The sequence below is a fragment of the Trichosurus vulpecula genome, chromosome 6, assembly GCF_011100635.1.
Source record: "Trichosurus vulpecula isolate mTriVul1 chromosome 6, mTriVul1.pri, whole genome shotgun sequence".
Classification (NCBI taxonomy): Eukaryota; Metazoa; Chordata; class Mammalia; order Diprotodontia; family Phalangeridae; genus Trichosurus; species Trichosurus vulpecula.
The window spans coordinates 203,478,268-203,495,969 of NC_050578.1; the positions used below are offsets into that span (position 1 = coordinate 203,478,268).

General features: G+C 42.6%; 1 protein-coding gene across 1 annotated transcript in view; it reads left to right on the top strand.

Annotated features, from left to right (window-relative positions):
- The window catches only part of MAN2B2 (mannosidase alpha class 2B member 2), an 84,689-nt gene that overhangs the window by 6,990 nt on the left and 59,997 nt on the right, over positions 1 to 17,702 (top strand). The window contains exons 2-3 of the mRNA XM_036762848.1: positions 7,535 to 7,681; positions 10,789 to 10,894. Of these exons, the coding sequence (XP_036618743.1) occupies positions 7,535 to 7,681; positions 10,789 to 10,894 (253 nt within the window). The remainder of the gene's footprint in view (positions 1 to 7,534; positions 7,682 to 10,788; positions 10,895 to 17,702) is intronic.

The window sequence follows — 17,702 nt, forward strand, 5'->3', positions numbered from 1 at the left end:
TCTCTCTCGGTGTCCAGCATCATGCGTCATAAACAGTAGGTGTCTAATAAATGTTTCTTGATTTCATTGACCTTTATGGCAACAGACCAGAATTTATACTTACAAAAAGTTGTCCCCCTCTAAAGTGGTCATTTTGGGAAACCATACTCTTGTTTATTCCAAAGAGACTGTCATAGCTATGGAGGTTTTTAGAGCTCCTCTTTGTAAATTAATAACATATTGTATTTATAGAGAGTTGTATCGTATGGGTATGAAGCACTTTCATTATCTTGTTTGATCGTCCCTGTTCTCCTATGTGTGATACAGGCCTTGTTATCTCCATATTATAGATGGGGAATTTGAGGCACAGTAAGCGTGGCTTTCCCAAGGTTACATCAAATGCCGGTGGGTTGTTCTTGGGCAGGGTGGGGATGTGCCAGGGTCCCATGTTCCAGGCCTCACAAGTGGCCTCGAGGCCATAGGTTCCCCACCACTGTGGGGTGAAGGGAAAAGAGCATCAGATTTGGATTCAGAAAACGTGGGTTCAAATTCTGACTCTGCTTCTTACTCCTTAAATGACCTTGGACAAATCCCTTGCCTCCCCTGGGCTTCAGTTTCATCATCTGTGAAATGATGAAGAAATTGACTTAAATGATCTCTAGTTTCATTTTGCCCTAAATCTTGTCATCGTAGGACTAGAGCCCAGGTCTCCCAGCTCCCAGTCTAGTGTCTTTTTCATGGTAGTATATCCATTTCAACTTCTCATAAGATGGAGGGGGAAAACCAAGCAAGACTAAAGAGATCCCAATAGGGTTTTGTTTTGTTTTTCCTTTTCTGTGTTGTGAAATTTCCGGTTCCCCCCTGGGAAGATAAGGCCTTTCAAACAAGTCCAGCTGGGCCCTGAAAGACGCCCTCCCAGAAACACAATCCCATTTGAACAATAGTGAGCAGCTCTCTGAACTCTGCCTGCCCTGCCTCCCTCAGCGAGGACCCTGTGGAGTTCAAAGTTGGGAGGAATCCTTTTAAGTTGGGGAGACCTGCAGTATGGTCAGCTGGGCAGCTCTTATAATGGCTTTCCCCCTGTGAGGTAGGTGGGGAAGGGATTAGTCTCCTAATAATAATAATGGCTCACATTTACGGAACATTTTAAGGTTTGCGTATGTTATCTGCTCACAACAGCCCTGTGAAGTAGGGGCTGTCATTAACATCCCCATGTTACAGATGGGAAAGCTGTAGCTAAGAGTTTCAGTGACTTGCCCAGGGTTACACGGTTGCTGAGGCAGATTTAGAACTTGCGTCTTCCTGAGTCCAAGCCTAATGCTAGCCACCAAGCCACGTAGCTGCCCCATGTTACAGATGAAGAAACCAAGGTGTAGATGGAATGTGAAGTTAACTTCCTAGGGGCAAAAAGCTAGTAAGTGTTGGACCAGGGACTCAAACTCAGGTTTTTTGACTGTAAGAATGGTACCCTTACGGCAACATTGCACCTGACATTAACTTCCTAAGAATGTTTCTCTTCATGTTACTGTTCCCCTCACATACATTCAGTGGCTCCATTTTACCTGCCAGATGGGGCAGCTAGGTGGCTCAGTAGATAGACCAAGGGGCCTGGAGTCAGGAAGATCTGAGTTCAAATTTGGCCTCAGACACTTACTAGCTGGTTAGCCCTGGGCAAGTCATTTAACTCCTTTGCCTCAGTTTCCTCATCTGTAAAATGGAGATAATAATTGTACCTTTCTCTCAAATGAGACAATAACTGTAAAGCTTAGCACAGTGTCCGGCACATAATAGGTGCTATATAAATGTTAGCTGCTATTATTATCATTTAAAGTATTAATTCTTTTTTAAAATTTTTTTAAATTTATTTAATATATTTAGTTTTCAGCATTGATTTTCACAAGAGTTTGAATTATACATTTTCTCCCCATTTCTACCTTCCCCCCCCCACTCCAAGATGGCATATGTTCTGGTTGCCCTGTTCCCCAGTCAGCCCTCTCTTCTGTCACCCCACTCCCCTCCCATCCCCTTTTTCCTTCCTTTCTTGTAGGGCAAGCTAAATTTCTACCCCCCATTGCCTGTGTATCTTATTTTCTAGTTGCATGCAAGAACTTTTTTTTTTTGTTTTTGAACATCTGTTTTTAAAACTTTGAGTTCCAAATTCTCTCCCCTCTTCCATTCCCACCCACCCTCCCTAAGAAGTCAAGCAATTCAACATAGGCCACATGTGTATCATTATGTATAACCCTTCCACAATACTCATGTTGTAAAAGACTAACTATATTTTGCTCCTTCCTAACCTATCCCCCTTTATTGAATTTTCTCCCTTGACCTTTTGAAAGTTTGTTTTTGATTACCTCCTCCCCCGTCTGCCCTCCCTTCTATCATTTCCCACCCCCCTTTTTTATCTTCTTCCTTCTTCTTTCCTGTGGGGTAAGATACCCAACTGAGTATGTATGGTATTCCCTCCTCAGGTCAAATCTGATGAGAGCAAGATTCACTCATTCCCCCCTCACCTGCCTTCTCTTCTCTTCCTACAGAACTGCTTTTTCTTGTCACTTTTATGCGAGATAATTTACCCCATTCTATCTCTCCCTATCTCCCTCTCTCAATATATTCCTCTCTCATCCCTTAATTTGATTTTATTTCCTTTAGATATCTTCCCTTCATCTTCAACTCACCCTGTGTCCGCTCTCTATATATATGTATATACACATACGTACATATATATATACATACACATTCACATATACATAATATACATAGACATATGTGTGTGTGTGTGTATATATATATACACGTATATATATATATGCATGCATATTCCCTTCAGCTACCCTAATACTGAGGTCTCGTGAATCATACACATCATTTTTCCACGTAGGAATGTAAACAAAAGTTCAACTTTAGTAAGTCCCTTGCGATTTCTTTTTCTTATTCTTTGTCTTGATTACCTTTTCATGCTTCTCTTGATTCTTGTGTTTGAAAGTCAGATTCTCTATTCAACTCTGTTCTTTTCAGTGAGAAAGCTTGAAAGTCCTCTATTTTATTGAAAGTCCATATTTTGCCTTGGAGCATGATACTCAGTTTTGCTGGGTAGGTGATTCTATAGGTTTTAATCCTAGCTCCATCGACCTCCGGAATATTGTATTCCAAGCCCTTCGATCTCTTAATGTAGAAGCTGCCAGATCTTGTGTTATTCTGATTGTGTTTCCACAATACTCAAATTGTTTCTTTCTGGCTGCTCGCCGTATTTTCTCCTTGATCTGGGAGCTCTGGAATTTGGCAACAATATTTGTAGGAGATTTCTTTTTGGGATCTATTTGAGGAGGCGATCGATGGATTCTTTCAATTTCTGTTTTGCCCTGTGGCTCTAGAATATCAGGGCAGTTCTCCTTGATAATTTCTTGAAAGATGATATCTAGGCTCTTTTTTTGATCATGGCTTTCAGGTAGTCCAATAATTTTTAAATTCTCTCTCCTGGATCTGTTTTCCAGGTCAGTGGTTTTTCCAGTGAGATAATTCACATTGTCTTCCATTTTTTCATTCCTTTGGTTCTGTTTTATAATATCTTGATTTCTCATAAAGTCACTAGCTTCCACTTGCTCCAATCTCATTTTTAAGGTAGTATATTCTTCAGTGGTCTTTTGGACCTCTTTTTCCATTTGGCTAATTCTGCCTTTCAAGGCATTTTCTCCTCATTGGCTTGTTTTTCATGGTTTTGTGGCATCCTTCTCATTTCTCTTCCCAATTTTTCTTCTACTTCTCTAACTTGCTTTTCCAAATCCTTTTTGAGCTCTTCCATGGCCTGAAATAAAGTATTAATTCTTAATCCAGGAAATAGAGGTCTTTTACAATCTGATTTCAACTTAACTTCCCCATCTTTATTTCGTACTACTTACTCCTCATCTTGGATTCTTTTTTTCTAGCAAACTGAGCTTTTCTTTATACTCTGTTCTCATGCTTACCTGTCCTAGATACATGCCTTCAACCTGTGTTCCATGCCTGGAATGGATGCCCTCTGCCACCTGCATTTCTTGAATTCTCTCCCTTCAAGGCCCAGCTCAAAGGCACACCCTTCATGCAGCTTTCCTTTCCCCACTTCTTCCATTTCCCCTTCCCACAATTAGCTTGTAAACTCCTTGAGAGTAGGGGCTGGGACTTATCTCTCAATCTCCAGCTCTGACCACAGTACTTTTGAGCACTGTGTGTAAATGAATGTGTGTAGGAGAAAGAACCTGAACTTGGAGGCAGGACACTCAGATTTAATTACCTCTAAATCACTTACCCTCTCACTTTCAATTTCCCCATCTGCAAAATGGGGCAATCAAACTCACATTGCTTATTTCTCAGAGTTAGCGCAAGGAACACTCTTTAAAGGCTACAGAAATGGGAACTGTCCCAATTGTTATCCTTCCTTACCCTCCCTAGAAGCTCTTTCCAGGGACTTGTCTTTTTGTCTTTTGCTGGTCACAGCTCTTTTGCTGTGAAATGGAAAGTGACTTAATTTTTTGAACTATTCTCAGAAGATGGCAGGTATTCTGTGAAGCTAAGACTGAGACTGGTTTCATTTTTTTAATTTAAAAAATTTTTTTTCAATCATCAAGCACTCCTTCCACTGGGAAGAGAGGAAAGGAGGGAGAAAAGGAAGGCAGGAGGGAGGATCCCGTAGTATTTAGCGGTAAGCTTGTCAACTAACAGCTAATCAGTTTGGACTGATTGAGAACTGTTTGTTAAAGAAAAGTAATCTTAGGGATCATGTAATAAGTAGGATTTTCCCAATTGGCTAGAAAACATACTTATGTCAAAATTGAACCTTCAGGCCAGAATCTGAGGAACTGGGGTCTCAGTAGATACTCAGCAGGACAAAGCAGAGAGATGTTATTTCTTTGTACAAGGGGTCAGTGGTAGTGGTGAAGAGATGAGGAGATCATAAGGAAACAAGTTTAGATAAGCTCAGAAACTGTGCAGGGCTCCCAGAAAGGGATTAATAAGCACTTGAGATTCATTGGAATCAGTCTCTCAAATCTTGTACAAAGTCCCCACATCCAGTAATTGGTAGAGCCAAGAATAATTAAAACCAAGGTTTGCTAATTCCCTTGTATAGCAGTCTTTAATCCTACCCCTAATTTTTTCAAATTCTGAATCATCAGGGTCTCACCAAGGTTTTATCTTAATGAGCTGTGGTTTTCAAAAGTTAGGGTTTTTTCTTACACTATTCTAAGTTATAGCAGTTATGATAGTTTCTGGTATATAAACTTGGTCCTTTTTGCTTCTCAGAAAGACCTGCAGGATTAAAAATAAAAAGAATCAGATACCATTTTGTACCTTGTACAGCATCTGAATTCTGAAAGGCTCTCTTGTTCATAGCAGTCATAAGAGCTTATGGTTGTAAAGTACTGCGTGATCATTAATAAGTGAGCACTTTGCATCCATTATCTCATTTCTGCTTCCCAACATCCCCAGCAGTTATGTACACAGCACAAGTATTATTGTCCTTGTTTTGTAGACGAGGAAGCTGAGGTTCAGAGCGGTTATGATTTGCCCAGAGTCACACCACTGGTGAGTGGTAGAATCTTTTCTGGAACACAGGTGTTTTTGACCCAAAGCTCATGAACTTTCTTATAATCATAGAAGGTTAAAGACACCTGGGGAGGTATCATCTGGCCCAGCTCCCATGTGGATCATGAATCTCTTTTATATGTGCATGTATGTGTGCATATGTATACACACATTCACATACTCTGTGTACTTACATGTATACTATGTATGTACATGTGTCCATTATTTATTAATACACATATATTTAGATTATATACATCATCTTATGTATACATACACATGTTTATACCTTCTTTTCACAAATATATATACCAAACTATTGTTTATTATGTTACATGATTTTATGGTATGTGTGTGTGTGTGTGTGTAAAATGTCCTGTTAGATACACATACAACTTCTATTTTAAGATGTTTGGTGGTGAGAAACTCCCTACAAGAATAGGTTTGCTCATAATTAGTTTAATATTGGAATCCAGCCCTCAAGTTTCTGTCTCTCATCTCTTACTCTTGTCTTTTCTCCATATAAATACTTAGAGCTCTGCAGTGTTTTCATATCAAATAAAAGGAGAGGCAGTCTGGCACACTTGAAAGAACATGAAATTTGGAGTCAACAGACCTGGACTTGAACCCTCATTCTGACGTTAATTCACTGAGTGACCTTGGGGAAGTCAAGACTCTCTCTGGGCTTTACTTATCAGAGGAGAGGATTGGGGTAGAAAGTCTCCAAATACCCTTCCAGCTCTGACTTCCTGTGACTTTGTAATATCGGGTAATATTATACTGTTTGCCTTTCCTGAAATCAAGTGAAACAATTTTCTCAGTTCCTTATTAAGTTCATGGAATAGATGTACAAATTCTTCTGTTAAGGTTATGTGAATATTTAAATTCCTTTTGAGATACAGATTGTGCCTGTGAAAAAAGTTCAAGGAGCATTCCAGGTTAAAGCAGTATAATAGGCACGGGAAATTGAGTCAAGAGGCCAGACTTCTGGTCCCAGCTCTCTGTGACTTATCTCAACTTGACGAGTGTTTCCTCATTTGCAAAATGAGATAAAACATGCCTCTAGCCCTTACTGACACTGTTAAGGTAGTGTCTGAGAAGGTTTAGAGTCATGGAATATTGCAGCTGGAAGAGACCCTAGAAATTTTCACATCTAACTCCCTCATTTGACAGCAAAAGAAACTGAGATCCAGAAGGGGGGTGTCACTTCCTCAAGATAACAGTGAATTAATGGCAGAACTAAGATGAGAACCTAGGTCTCCAAACTCCCTCCATATCCATTGTTATTATACTACTCTGTCTCAATTAATCAATAGACACTTATTAAGCACCTACTAGGCACAAGGCATTATCTTCACCACAGCTGAACTGCCCTGAACCCAGAAAGGAATTCTCTACTGAAAACAGTCCTAATGAGGGCACCAGCCTCTCTCTTACCCTGAGGCTGGCTGCAGATAAAAGCAGGGATAGCCTCAGCCACTGGGCTGGTGTTGCCTAGGATAGCCTGGGCCTTTGGGCTGGTGTTGCTATACAGTATTTGTAAAGCTGATTGCGTTGGAGGTAGGGGAAACAAGAGCCCTGTGAGACTTCGGTGGTACAGAACAGGACGGTTCTGTGGAGCCCGTTTCCTCAGTAGCCGTCAATTTTTGAGTTTGCTTGAGGAGGCTCTGTGCGTAAACTGTTTGCCTTGGGCAGAAAGACAACCACCGGGCTGGGTAAGGATGCTTACACGGGTCCAGTGACATTTTTCTCCTTAATAGCAGGCACCATCTTCGCTTTTGCCTAGTCTCTTGGGTATGCCTGTATTAGAACTTGTGGAACTCTAGCAGCTAGTATAGTGGCTAATTGCCTGGTTGGGGGAAAGGGGTCATTTTGTTGCTTTGGCATTGAGCAGACATGCCCACTTTAAAAACCTGTTTGTGTAACTCACAGGCTGTCATTCTCTCCCCGCTGCCCCCCCCCCCACCCGCTCCTGCCTCGCTCTCTCCTTCTGCAGGAGAGCATGCATGCCTATGCAGCCAATGTCTACACTTCTGTCACGAAGGAACTGAAAAGAGGGAAGCAGCGCAAATTTATTGCTGTGGAACAAGAATTCTTCCGGCTCTGGTGGAGCAGAGTGGCCACAGACACCCAGAAACGTCAGGTAATTGTGTTTGATTTATTAATTACTGTGGGGGGAGCTAAAAAAGCTTTCTTAATGGATGTTGCAGCATTCAAAGGAAAAGGAAACCACATTCAATCAAACAACATTGTAAAAAAAATCTCCCATCTGTTGTTAAGGTTGTTTCTTCTTTTGATAAATGTGGTTTGTATTTTCTCTAAAGTGTTTAGAATTCTAATTCTGGCTAGAAGCCTCACCAAGAAATTTTACAATGATTTTTGCACTGACAATGTGGAACAATTGTGCCTTCTGTTCCTCATCAGTGGGGTGAAGTTAAATAACATTATAAAGTTTTTTATTGTTTGTTTGTTTGTTTTTTGTAGGTGAGAGCAGGCCAGGATTTCTTAGAGAACCTGAGAGGCAACGGGGAATTAGTAGATAAAGATAAAGCCGGGACGATCCGGGTTCAAGTCCAGCCTCTAACACATACTGGAAATCTGGATATCTCTAATGATACAAGATACAGAGAAGGGGCCCATGTGCATTGGTAGACAGAGTCTGTCCGACCAGGAGGCCTCAGTGCCAGTCAAATCACAGGCCTAGGCCCTGTCCCTTTTCCTTATGGTAGCTTTCAGAGTTAGAAGAAACATTCATTGTCCTTTTGTTCAACCCACTGATTTAAGGGCTGAAGAAACAAGGCTAAGAAATGGGCAATGATAGCTTCCTAGGTAGAGTATTTTCTCTTCCTAAGACCTTGGAGAAATCCCAGATCTGCCACTTCCTAGCTGTATGATGTTGGCCTGGTCATTTCCCTTTTTTAGAGCATCAGGTTCCTAATCGCCCTGATTCAGGGGTCAACGACATGATCCTTAAGACCTGTCCAACCCCAGCATTTGGGTTCTGGGGCCTGCTTGAAACAGAAGGTTCTGCAAATGGCTGAGAAGGTCAAGAGGTTTCCCTACTACTGTTTATATACCAGTCTGAACTTTTCTTAAGGGCTGATCTGTGCAGAGAGTCAGGTTAGGTGCTGGGGAAGATTAAAGGATCAGTGAGACATAGTCCTCACCCTCTTACAGATGAAAAATCAACTTAAAAAATAAAATAATAATAGCTCACATTTCTGCATCCTTCTATGGTTTGCAAAGCACTCGTCACATAATCACCGTATGAGGTAGGCAATGTAAGGATTCTTATCCTAATTGCAGGGACAGATACCAAGGCTCAGCCAAATGTCTTGCCAGGGAGAGGCTACATAGCCTGAGGAGAGCAGTGTCAGTGAAGTCCCATCCCAACCCAGAGAGTTATTAGCTGTGTGACCCTGTGCAAGTCATTTAACCTCTCTGTACCTCAGTTCCTCATCTGTAAAACAGTGGGGATCAGAATCACTTCTTTCTACTTTGTAAAAACCCCAGGAAACTTAGGGAGGTAGCATAGAAAAAGGTTCTTCAAGAAAGAAAGACCTGTCTTATGGGCCAGAGGCCTGGGCCCTTCCTGCAGTTCTCTCAAAGTAGGAGGGGAGCTGGTGCTCTCCTTAGGTTTCTCTAGACTCTCAGATCAGCACTGCTGCCTCCTCCATTGGGCTGACCACCATTCATTGAAGAGGAGGGCACCTTCCTGCAAAGCCCTGGTTGTGGCTCCGTTGTATGCAGGCAGGTCACAGTCCTGGCACTCAAAACCAGCCCTTGGTTATCTGTGCCACTCCAGGGCAGGAATACCCATGTCATCCTCAAATTCTGTTTAAGCAAATGGCCAGGAGACAGGGGCCAGGAGACTGGCTTTGTGCCTTTGGTACTTCCCCTCCTTGAGACTCAGCTTCCTCTTTTGTAAGGTGGGGAGAATTGTCCCTGCTCTGCTGAGAGAACACATGCTTTGTGTTTTGAAAAGCACTGTATGAAAGATATTCATTGTGACTCTTTTCGTGTTGGCAAAGAACTGGAAACTAAGGAGCATGCCCACCTAGTGGAGAATAATAAGACAAATTATGGTATGTTGATGTAATGGATCATTGTGCCATGAAAAAGGACTAGACAGTGTCAGAAAACTGGAAAGACTAATATGAACTGATGAGAGAAATGAGCAGAACCAGGAGGATAAGGTATACAACAACATTATAAAGAAAAAAAACAACTTTAAAAGGTTTGAGAATTTTCATCAGTGCAGTGACCAACCACAGTTCCAGAGGGCTAAAGATAAAGGCCTATTATTCACTGGCCTCCTGACTGAGAGGAGTAGGATTCAAGATGTACTGGACAAGAACAATGTGCAGATTTCCTCTCTCTCTGTCTCTCACCCTCTTGCTCTCTCACTCTCTTCAATGGAAAGGAAAGAGGAGAGAAAATAAATGCTTATTGATTGGAATAAAGTAATAAAATAATTTTTTAAAAGGAAAAGCAAAAGAAAAGGAAAAGTACTATACTGAGGTCAGATAGTCAATAAGCATTTATTAAGCACCTAACTGTATGTCGGGAACTGTGCTTAAGCTCTCCAGAGACAAGGGATTGCCTCGAATATTTGGTAGCTATTTGAACTTGGCCAAGTATCTTAACCATTGTCTGCCTCGTTTCCATAACTGTAAAATGGAGATGAAGATAGCACCCCCCTCACAGGGCTTTTGTGAGGATCAGATGACATAACATTTGCCAGGTGCTTTGAACAGTGCCTGGCACATAGCATGTACTTAATAAATGTTTGTTTCTTTGCTTCCTTGATTAGGAAACTGAAGTTCAAGCGTATAAGCTACATATACCAGGTCCCAAGGCTAAACCTTTGATTCACGGAATGCAGAGCTGGCAGACCCTAAAGATCCTCTAGTCCAACATGGGCATTTTATAGATGAGAAAAAAACTCAGCCCCCAAGAGGGGCAGCAGCTCCCCACTCAGTGCAGCACAGGGTGAACAGGGAGGGAGCCTCAGCCCCATCTGACCAAGGTGGACAGTGAGCTACTCAAATCACACAGTTTTGAGGCCGTGGAATCAGCACGTGAACCCAGATCTTCTGGCTTACGTCCCACCTGCTGCATCCTGTTCTCGTTCACATGGCTTCAGAGATTAAAACGAAACCCTTAAAACTAGTAGTTGCTGAGTAAATGTGTTCTAGTTAGATTATTGACTAGATTGTTAATGGAATTATCTGTTTCCCATTATCAAAGGTCCGTCATTTAGTAAAAGAAGGACGACTGGAATTCGTTATTGGAGGCCAGGTGATGCATGATGAAGCAGTGACCCACATTGATGATCAGATTTTACAGCTAACAGGTTTGTTTGCTTCACCCGTTCAGTAATGCCATGTGACTCGTTGAATGAATGAATGAAGCATAGATGAAGTACTTACTGTATGCAAAGTGCTCAGCACCTGGGATACAGGGAGAAAAGTAAGACAGTCCGTGCCCTCCAGGAGTTCATATTCTGTGGAGGAAATAATACATATGGGAGGTATCAGCTACAATTCAGGTGGAATTGTATCCTTGATCCTTAGGATACAACCAGAAAGCAGATGGCAATATCTCTTTTTAAATGTCATTTCTACCAATAAAATCTCAGTTTTTCATGTTGCAACATTGAACAGTGCCAAGGACTGTGCTGGCAAAAACTTTCACTTCTGGGTCATCAGTGCCCAGTGGCTGTGGCACCAGCAGGAGCAGTGGCCGGGCTGCATCTCCATAAATATTGCTTCACAGGATGGTGGCTGAGGGTGTTGGGCTGGATGCAGTACTACCCCCTAGGCTCAGGGTCTGAGGGGAGCTGGTGGTTTGACTTGCCTGGCACATGGTGCCTAGCAGTTTCAGCTAAACTGGCTTGTTGGCCCTGTGGTCAGCAGTTGGTGGGGATGGGATGGCTGACCCTTTTTTAGCAGATTTTTTTCTACATGATGGCTGTGAGGACCGGTCTGGAAACAGGACTCAGTGATCTGCGGGATCCAGGCCTCCTGCATCCATCTACCTATTGGTGGCAGTTGTTGCTGGTTATGATGAGGAACGTGGGCCCCTTCTCCACAGTGGTGGCTGTGGGAGCTGAGCTGGAAACAGGTCTGTTGGTTTAGGGGATACTGCTAGTCACAGCCTCAAGGTGCTCAGCCATCTGCATTAGGGTCTGAGAGGACATAGTGACAGAGGTGCTGGAGGTGGTTTGATTTTTCTGGCACTCAATGTCCTATCTCTCCCTCAGGGTGCCTTGCTGCTTCAGCTAGGCAGGCCTGCTTGCTCTGAATTAGAAGAAATAGTGCTGAGCTGTGGAAAGAGCTTTGGCCTGGAAGTCTGGAGACCTTGGCTTAACAGTGGGCTCTGTGACAAACTAGCTGTGTGACTCCAGACAAGGAGTCTCTGGGCATCTGCCACTCGATCTGTGATAGGAGGAGCTTGGACCACGTGCCCTTCAGGTCCCTTCCAGCTTCAGTAGCTTTGTCTTATGTTCCTAATCCAGTTCTGACATCTTGGGATTCTAAGATTTTTCCCAGGTCTGATGTTTTTCCATTCTACGAGGTCTCCCTCCTTAAATTCTGTGCTTTTGTAAATTGCATCTCTGGGATACCAGGAAAGAAAAGAGTCAGCACAGCACCGGTGGAAGAACATTGGGCTGGGCTGACCTCCTCTTCGGGTCTCACTTTCTTTCAACTGTAAAGATGATCTCACTCTTACCCCCTAATTCTTCAAGCCCTCAGGCCATTTTTCACTTCTGCAGCTGAATTTTTTTCAGGTTAATAAATGCCGATGGTGGGTGGTATCCAAGACATAATTCTTTTCCTTTCTTAAAGAACTTTTTCTTCTCTTGCTACCTCCATAAGTTTCTCAGGGGTTTCAGGCTAAACTCCAGTTAATTTTTAACTACATTTGTTGCCAGTGATAGTTATTAAAAACAGAAGCGGGAGAGGAAAAATGGTGGCATTGAGCAGTCCCAAGGAATTTCCAGTATTTGAGGCATTTACAGTATCTGAGACATTTTCTATCATCACAGCATTTCAGCCAGCAGTGCAGTGAGGACCCCAGAGAGCACAGAACTTGATAAGGTATCAGGCAGGTAACACACCTTTTGTAAATATTTGTTGTGTTGATCTCATTGGGATCGAGTCATCCAAACTGACCTCAAATGATGAGGAATTAAGAACTTCTGGAATCTTAAACATGAATGGAAGGTGAGGACAAGTGCTAAAAGGAAAAGAGCAAATAGTAATTGCCAACTCCACAACCAGATGAAAGATTGCTCCAGGTGACAGGACTAGGTGGTGCAGTAGATGGAGCTCTGGACTTGGGGATCAGAAGTTCAAATCTGGCCTGAGATACTGACTAGATGTTTGACACTTGACAAGTCACTTAACTCCTCTCAGCCTCAGTTTCCTCAGTTGCAATATAAAGATAATATAACACCTACCAGGAAGGTATTGATAAGAAAGTCCCTTTATGCCCCAAAAGATTTGTAGCAGCACTTTTTATGATAGCAAAGAATTGGAAACAAAGTAGATGCCTATCAAATGGAGATGGATAAACCAGTTGTGATACATGGATGTGATCATCATCACACTGTAAAGAACAGTGAATATGAAGGATTCAGAGAAGCCCGGGAAGACTTATGTGAACTGATGGAGAGTGAAGTAAGAAGGATTAGGAAAACAATTTAGACATTGACTATAAGGAAGAATGAACAGAATCCCAAAATGTTAAATGAACTTAAAATTTTTAATAATGTCCGAATTTTGTCCCGGAGAAGAATTAAGAAAAGGTACCTCTTACCTTTCATTCCAGAGTTGGGAGACTGTGGGTGTGGAATGTTTCAGATACTCTCAGGCACAGTAGATATATTGATTAGTTTTGCCAAACTGCTATATTTCTCTTTCTAAATCTTTTTTGTAAAGGATTGAGGGAATAGAACAGGCTTGCACAACCTGTGGCGCCACCAAAGGATTTCAGGCAGCCCACAAAAAAAAGAATGTTTTCCTCTGAATTTTTCATGGGCTGCCCAAAATCCTTTGGTGTGCTGCAGGTTGTGCAGGCCTGGAACAGAGTATACTTGGAAATGAATGTGACATAAAGACAAAAGCATCAGCAAAAAACCTTTATTTTTTTAAAATTATTGATGGGAAATAACATCATATATTGGCAGGTACTCCAAGGGAGTACTCAGAGGGCCTAATTCTGGTCCGGCCTCCGCCTGAAGTTCGCACTGTGGTCTTAAGCACACCTCTCACCCTCTCCGGCTCTCATTCTCCCCTTTGTTAAGTCATCTCTAAGATTTTTGTTTGTTTTTTCTTCCCAAGTTCTGGTGATCTGTGATTTGGGACTTGACATTAGGAGACAGGTGTTTATGTCCAAGCTGTGCCACTTTCTAGTTGTGTGACTTTGGACATATAATAGTAAACAACAACAAAAATGAGGATGATGATGACAGCTGTCATTCATAGTCATCTTAAGGTTTCCAAAGTGCTGTGTGTAGGTCACCACAACCCTGCCAGGGAGATATTGTGATCCCCATTTTACAGAGGAGGGAACTGAGACAAACAGGTTCAGGGACTTGCCCAAGTTCACACAGGTAGTAAGTATCTGAGGCAGAGTTCAAACTCAAGTCTTCCCAACTCCACTTCTAACACTCTTACCCACTCTACCTCTCTGGGTCTTGAATTGATCATCTGTAAAATGAGGATAATGAGTACTTGTGCTCTCTAACTTATAGGGAATTTGTGAGGAGAAGTCTCTATACTCTTCCTTCAGCAGCATGGTATAGTGAATGTCAGGACCGAAGGCAGGAGGACTTGGGTTTGAATATAGGCTCAACTGCTTATTGACAGTGTGATCTTGGGGAAGTCATTTTATCTTGACATAAGCTTCTTCATCTGTAAAATAAGGTTGTTGAATTAGGTCATTGCTAAGGCCCCTTCTTGCTTGGAATCCTGTGGAGTCCTCTCCAGTCCTAAATCCTGTGACCTTAAAGCACTATATAAATGTGAAAGTATTAGGCTATGAATGAAGAGACTCAAATATAGTGTATCAGATCGAAGCCTCTCTGTTTAGCTTGTAAAGCACTACCCAGCAACCCCAACCTCTTTCCAGCCTCCATGTACATTACTCCCTCTCAGGAACGTTGTTCTTTTCTTTTTTTTGTATCCACAGCGCTTAGCATTGTGCCTGGCACGTAATAAATTCTTAATCAATGCTCACTGACTGACTCTGCAGTCCAGCCAAACTGGCCTTTCTTTTCTAGGCTCCTCACACAAGAGGCTCCATTTCCCCTCTCAGCCTTTTCACTGGCTGTTCCCGATGTTTAGAATGTCCACCCTCCTCACCTCCACCTTATAGAATACCTCTCTTCGAGTCAAAGCTTTGATATGAAGCCTTTCCTCATTCCCCCAAGTTCTACTGGTTGCCATCCCAATCTACCTTATATTTAACTACTTCGTTTGCTGTTTACTGTATTTCTATTCTATATCTCCTCTCCTCTCCCCTCCCTTTCTCTCCTCTTTCTTCTCTTCTTTCCCCTCTCCTCACCTTCCTTCCCTTCCCCTCCCTTTTCCTCTTCCATTCTGCATACACTTATATTTGTACTTGTTTTCCCCACTAGAATATAAGTTCCTAATGAGTAGGGATCGTCTCCTTCTTTGTACTCATATCACTGTCATGAGATAGTTCCTGGCACATAGTAGGCACTTAATCTTTGTGTGTTGATTGATTGATAATCTGGGCTCTCCATAAAGACCTCAAGACATTTTTAATCTCCTAACAGCATTAGCTGTGGGCAGTCCAAGAGCAGCAGAGCCTCTCACAACTGCTGAGGTCACAGGGAAGCTCACCTCCCTATGGTTCCTTTTTTCCCCATCGATCCTGGCTCCAGTGTGTGCCACTAAGTCCCCAAATCATAATAGATTTGTATAGCTGTGCTGTGGACAGACTGCTTCCATGCTAACAAGCACTGACATTTCAGTAGGGCCTTGTGCCTTATAAAACACACTCATCATCCCATCCGATTCTCCGTGTAGCCCCGTGAGATGAGCCAGTCTGTATTTTTATGGCTTGTGGCTCACATGGCTGAAGTCTGAGGACTTGATCCCTGGCTCTTCCCATCACGTGAGGATCTCTGCTTGTAGCCACTTAGCAAGCCATACCCTTGAACCACCCAGGTATGCCAAAACCAGGGGTGGGGAACCTGCGGCCTCGAGGCCACATGTGGCCCTCTAGGTCCTCAAGTGCAGCCCTTTGAATGAGTCCAAACTTCACAGAACAAATCCCTTTAATAAAAGGGTTTGTTCTGTAAAACTTGGATTCAGTCAAAAGGATGCACTTGAGAACCTAGAGGGCCACATGTGGCCTCGAGACCTCAGGTTCCCCACCCCTGGAAACCATCAGAGCATGGGTAGAATAGGGAGAGCCCTCCCTCTCCAGGGGAGGTGATTATAGATTTAGAACTAGAAGGAACCCCCAAGGCCATCAGCCCCCACATTTTGCAGACCCAGGGAAGTGAACTGACTTGTGCCAGGTCACAAAGGTGGTGACAGTGACTGAGTCCTCTGATTGGAGAGCGCACTCTTGTTGAGTCATCCCATATGGTGAGGAGCGTGGGAGTCCATTGTAGGGATGAGCAATGAGGAGTGCAGGGAAGAAAGAGGGCAAGATGAGAATAGGGGTAACAGAAGGCAGTTCAGTTTGGCTCAAACATACAAGCTGAGAAAGGATGTAAAGTGAAATATATCTAAATGTTAGCCAGCTTTGTGACCGTGGGCCAGGCTTGTCACTTTTCGGTACCTCAATTTCTGCATCCATAAAATGGGTTTGAGGTACAAGAGATACCTAATTTCCTTCCTTGCTATGAAATTCTGTGATTCATCAATTATAATAGCTTACAGAGAAAAATGCTGAGCCTCAGGAAGTTAGAGCACCTTCCCCAGGGAGCGCAAGGGATGCAATCCACCAAGTCCAAGCTGAAGAGTTTTTGATTAGCACAGTGAGTCATGTCTGAGAGCCACTCACTGAATCTTTTTTTTTTTAACAAGACTGTGAGGTCAAGCTCTTAGAACAAGTCATAATAATAGCTCACATTTCTGGAGCATTTGGAAGATTACAGAGGGCTTGCCATCCCAGTGACCTTAACAGGTGAGAAGGCTAAGCATTAATGTCTCCATTTTACAGAAGAGGAGACTGAGTTCAGAGAAATGAAGTCATTTGTCCATGGTCACAAGGCTACTGAGGGGCAGATTGAGGCTTTGTAGCCAAGCCAAATTCCACTTCTTTAGAATCAAAATCTATGGAAATTCACGGACACTTAATAGCGTTTTTTTTCCAATTACATGCAGAGTCAACATTCACTTTTACAAGATTTTGAGTTCCAATTTTTTTTCTCCCTCCCTTCCCAAGATGACGAGCAATCTGATATAGGTTCTACATGTACAATCATATTAAACATATTTCCACATTAGTCATGTTGCAAAAAAAGAATCAGAACAAAAGGGAAAAACCACAAGAAAGAAAAAAGAGAGAAAATAGTACACTTTGATCTGTATTCAGACTCCAGAGTTCTTTCTCTAGATGTGGACAGAATTTTTCAGGTACAGTATCTTAAAGAGATAGGGGCAGTTATGTAACTCACTGCTGGACCTGGAGTCAGGAAGACATGAGTTCAAATGTGAACCTCAGACACCTGCTAGCTGTGTGATCCTGGGCAAGACAGTTAACCTGCGTTTGTCTTGATTGACTTGAGAAGGAAATTGCAAATCACTCCAGTATCTTTGCCAAGAAAACCCCTGGACAGCATTGGCCTGCCATGGTCCACAGGGTCATGATGAGCCAGACATGACTGAATAACGACAAACTTAAGAAATAACATGGACATATATTCTTATCCCTGTTTTATAGATTGAGAAATTGTGCCTCAACTGGTCAAATGAGAAGCAGAGCCAGAACTTGCACCCTGGAATGTTATTGCTGATCAAATGCTTTATGTAAGGAGCTTTGTAAACCAAAAGGCACTTTATTAATGCTAGATGTTAGATGATGATAGTGGTGGTGGTGGTCATGCTGCTGCTGCTGCTGCTTCTTGTGTTGGTGGTGGTGGTTGTGGTGGTGGTGCTAGTGCTGATTGCGCTGGT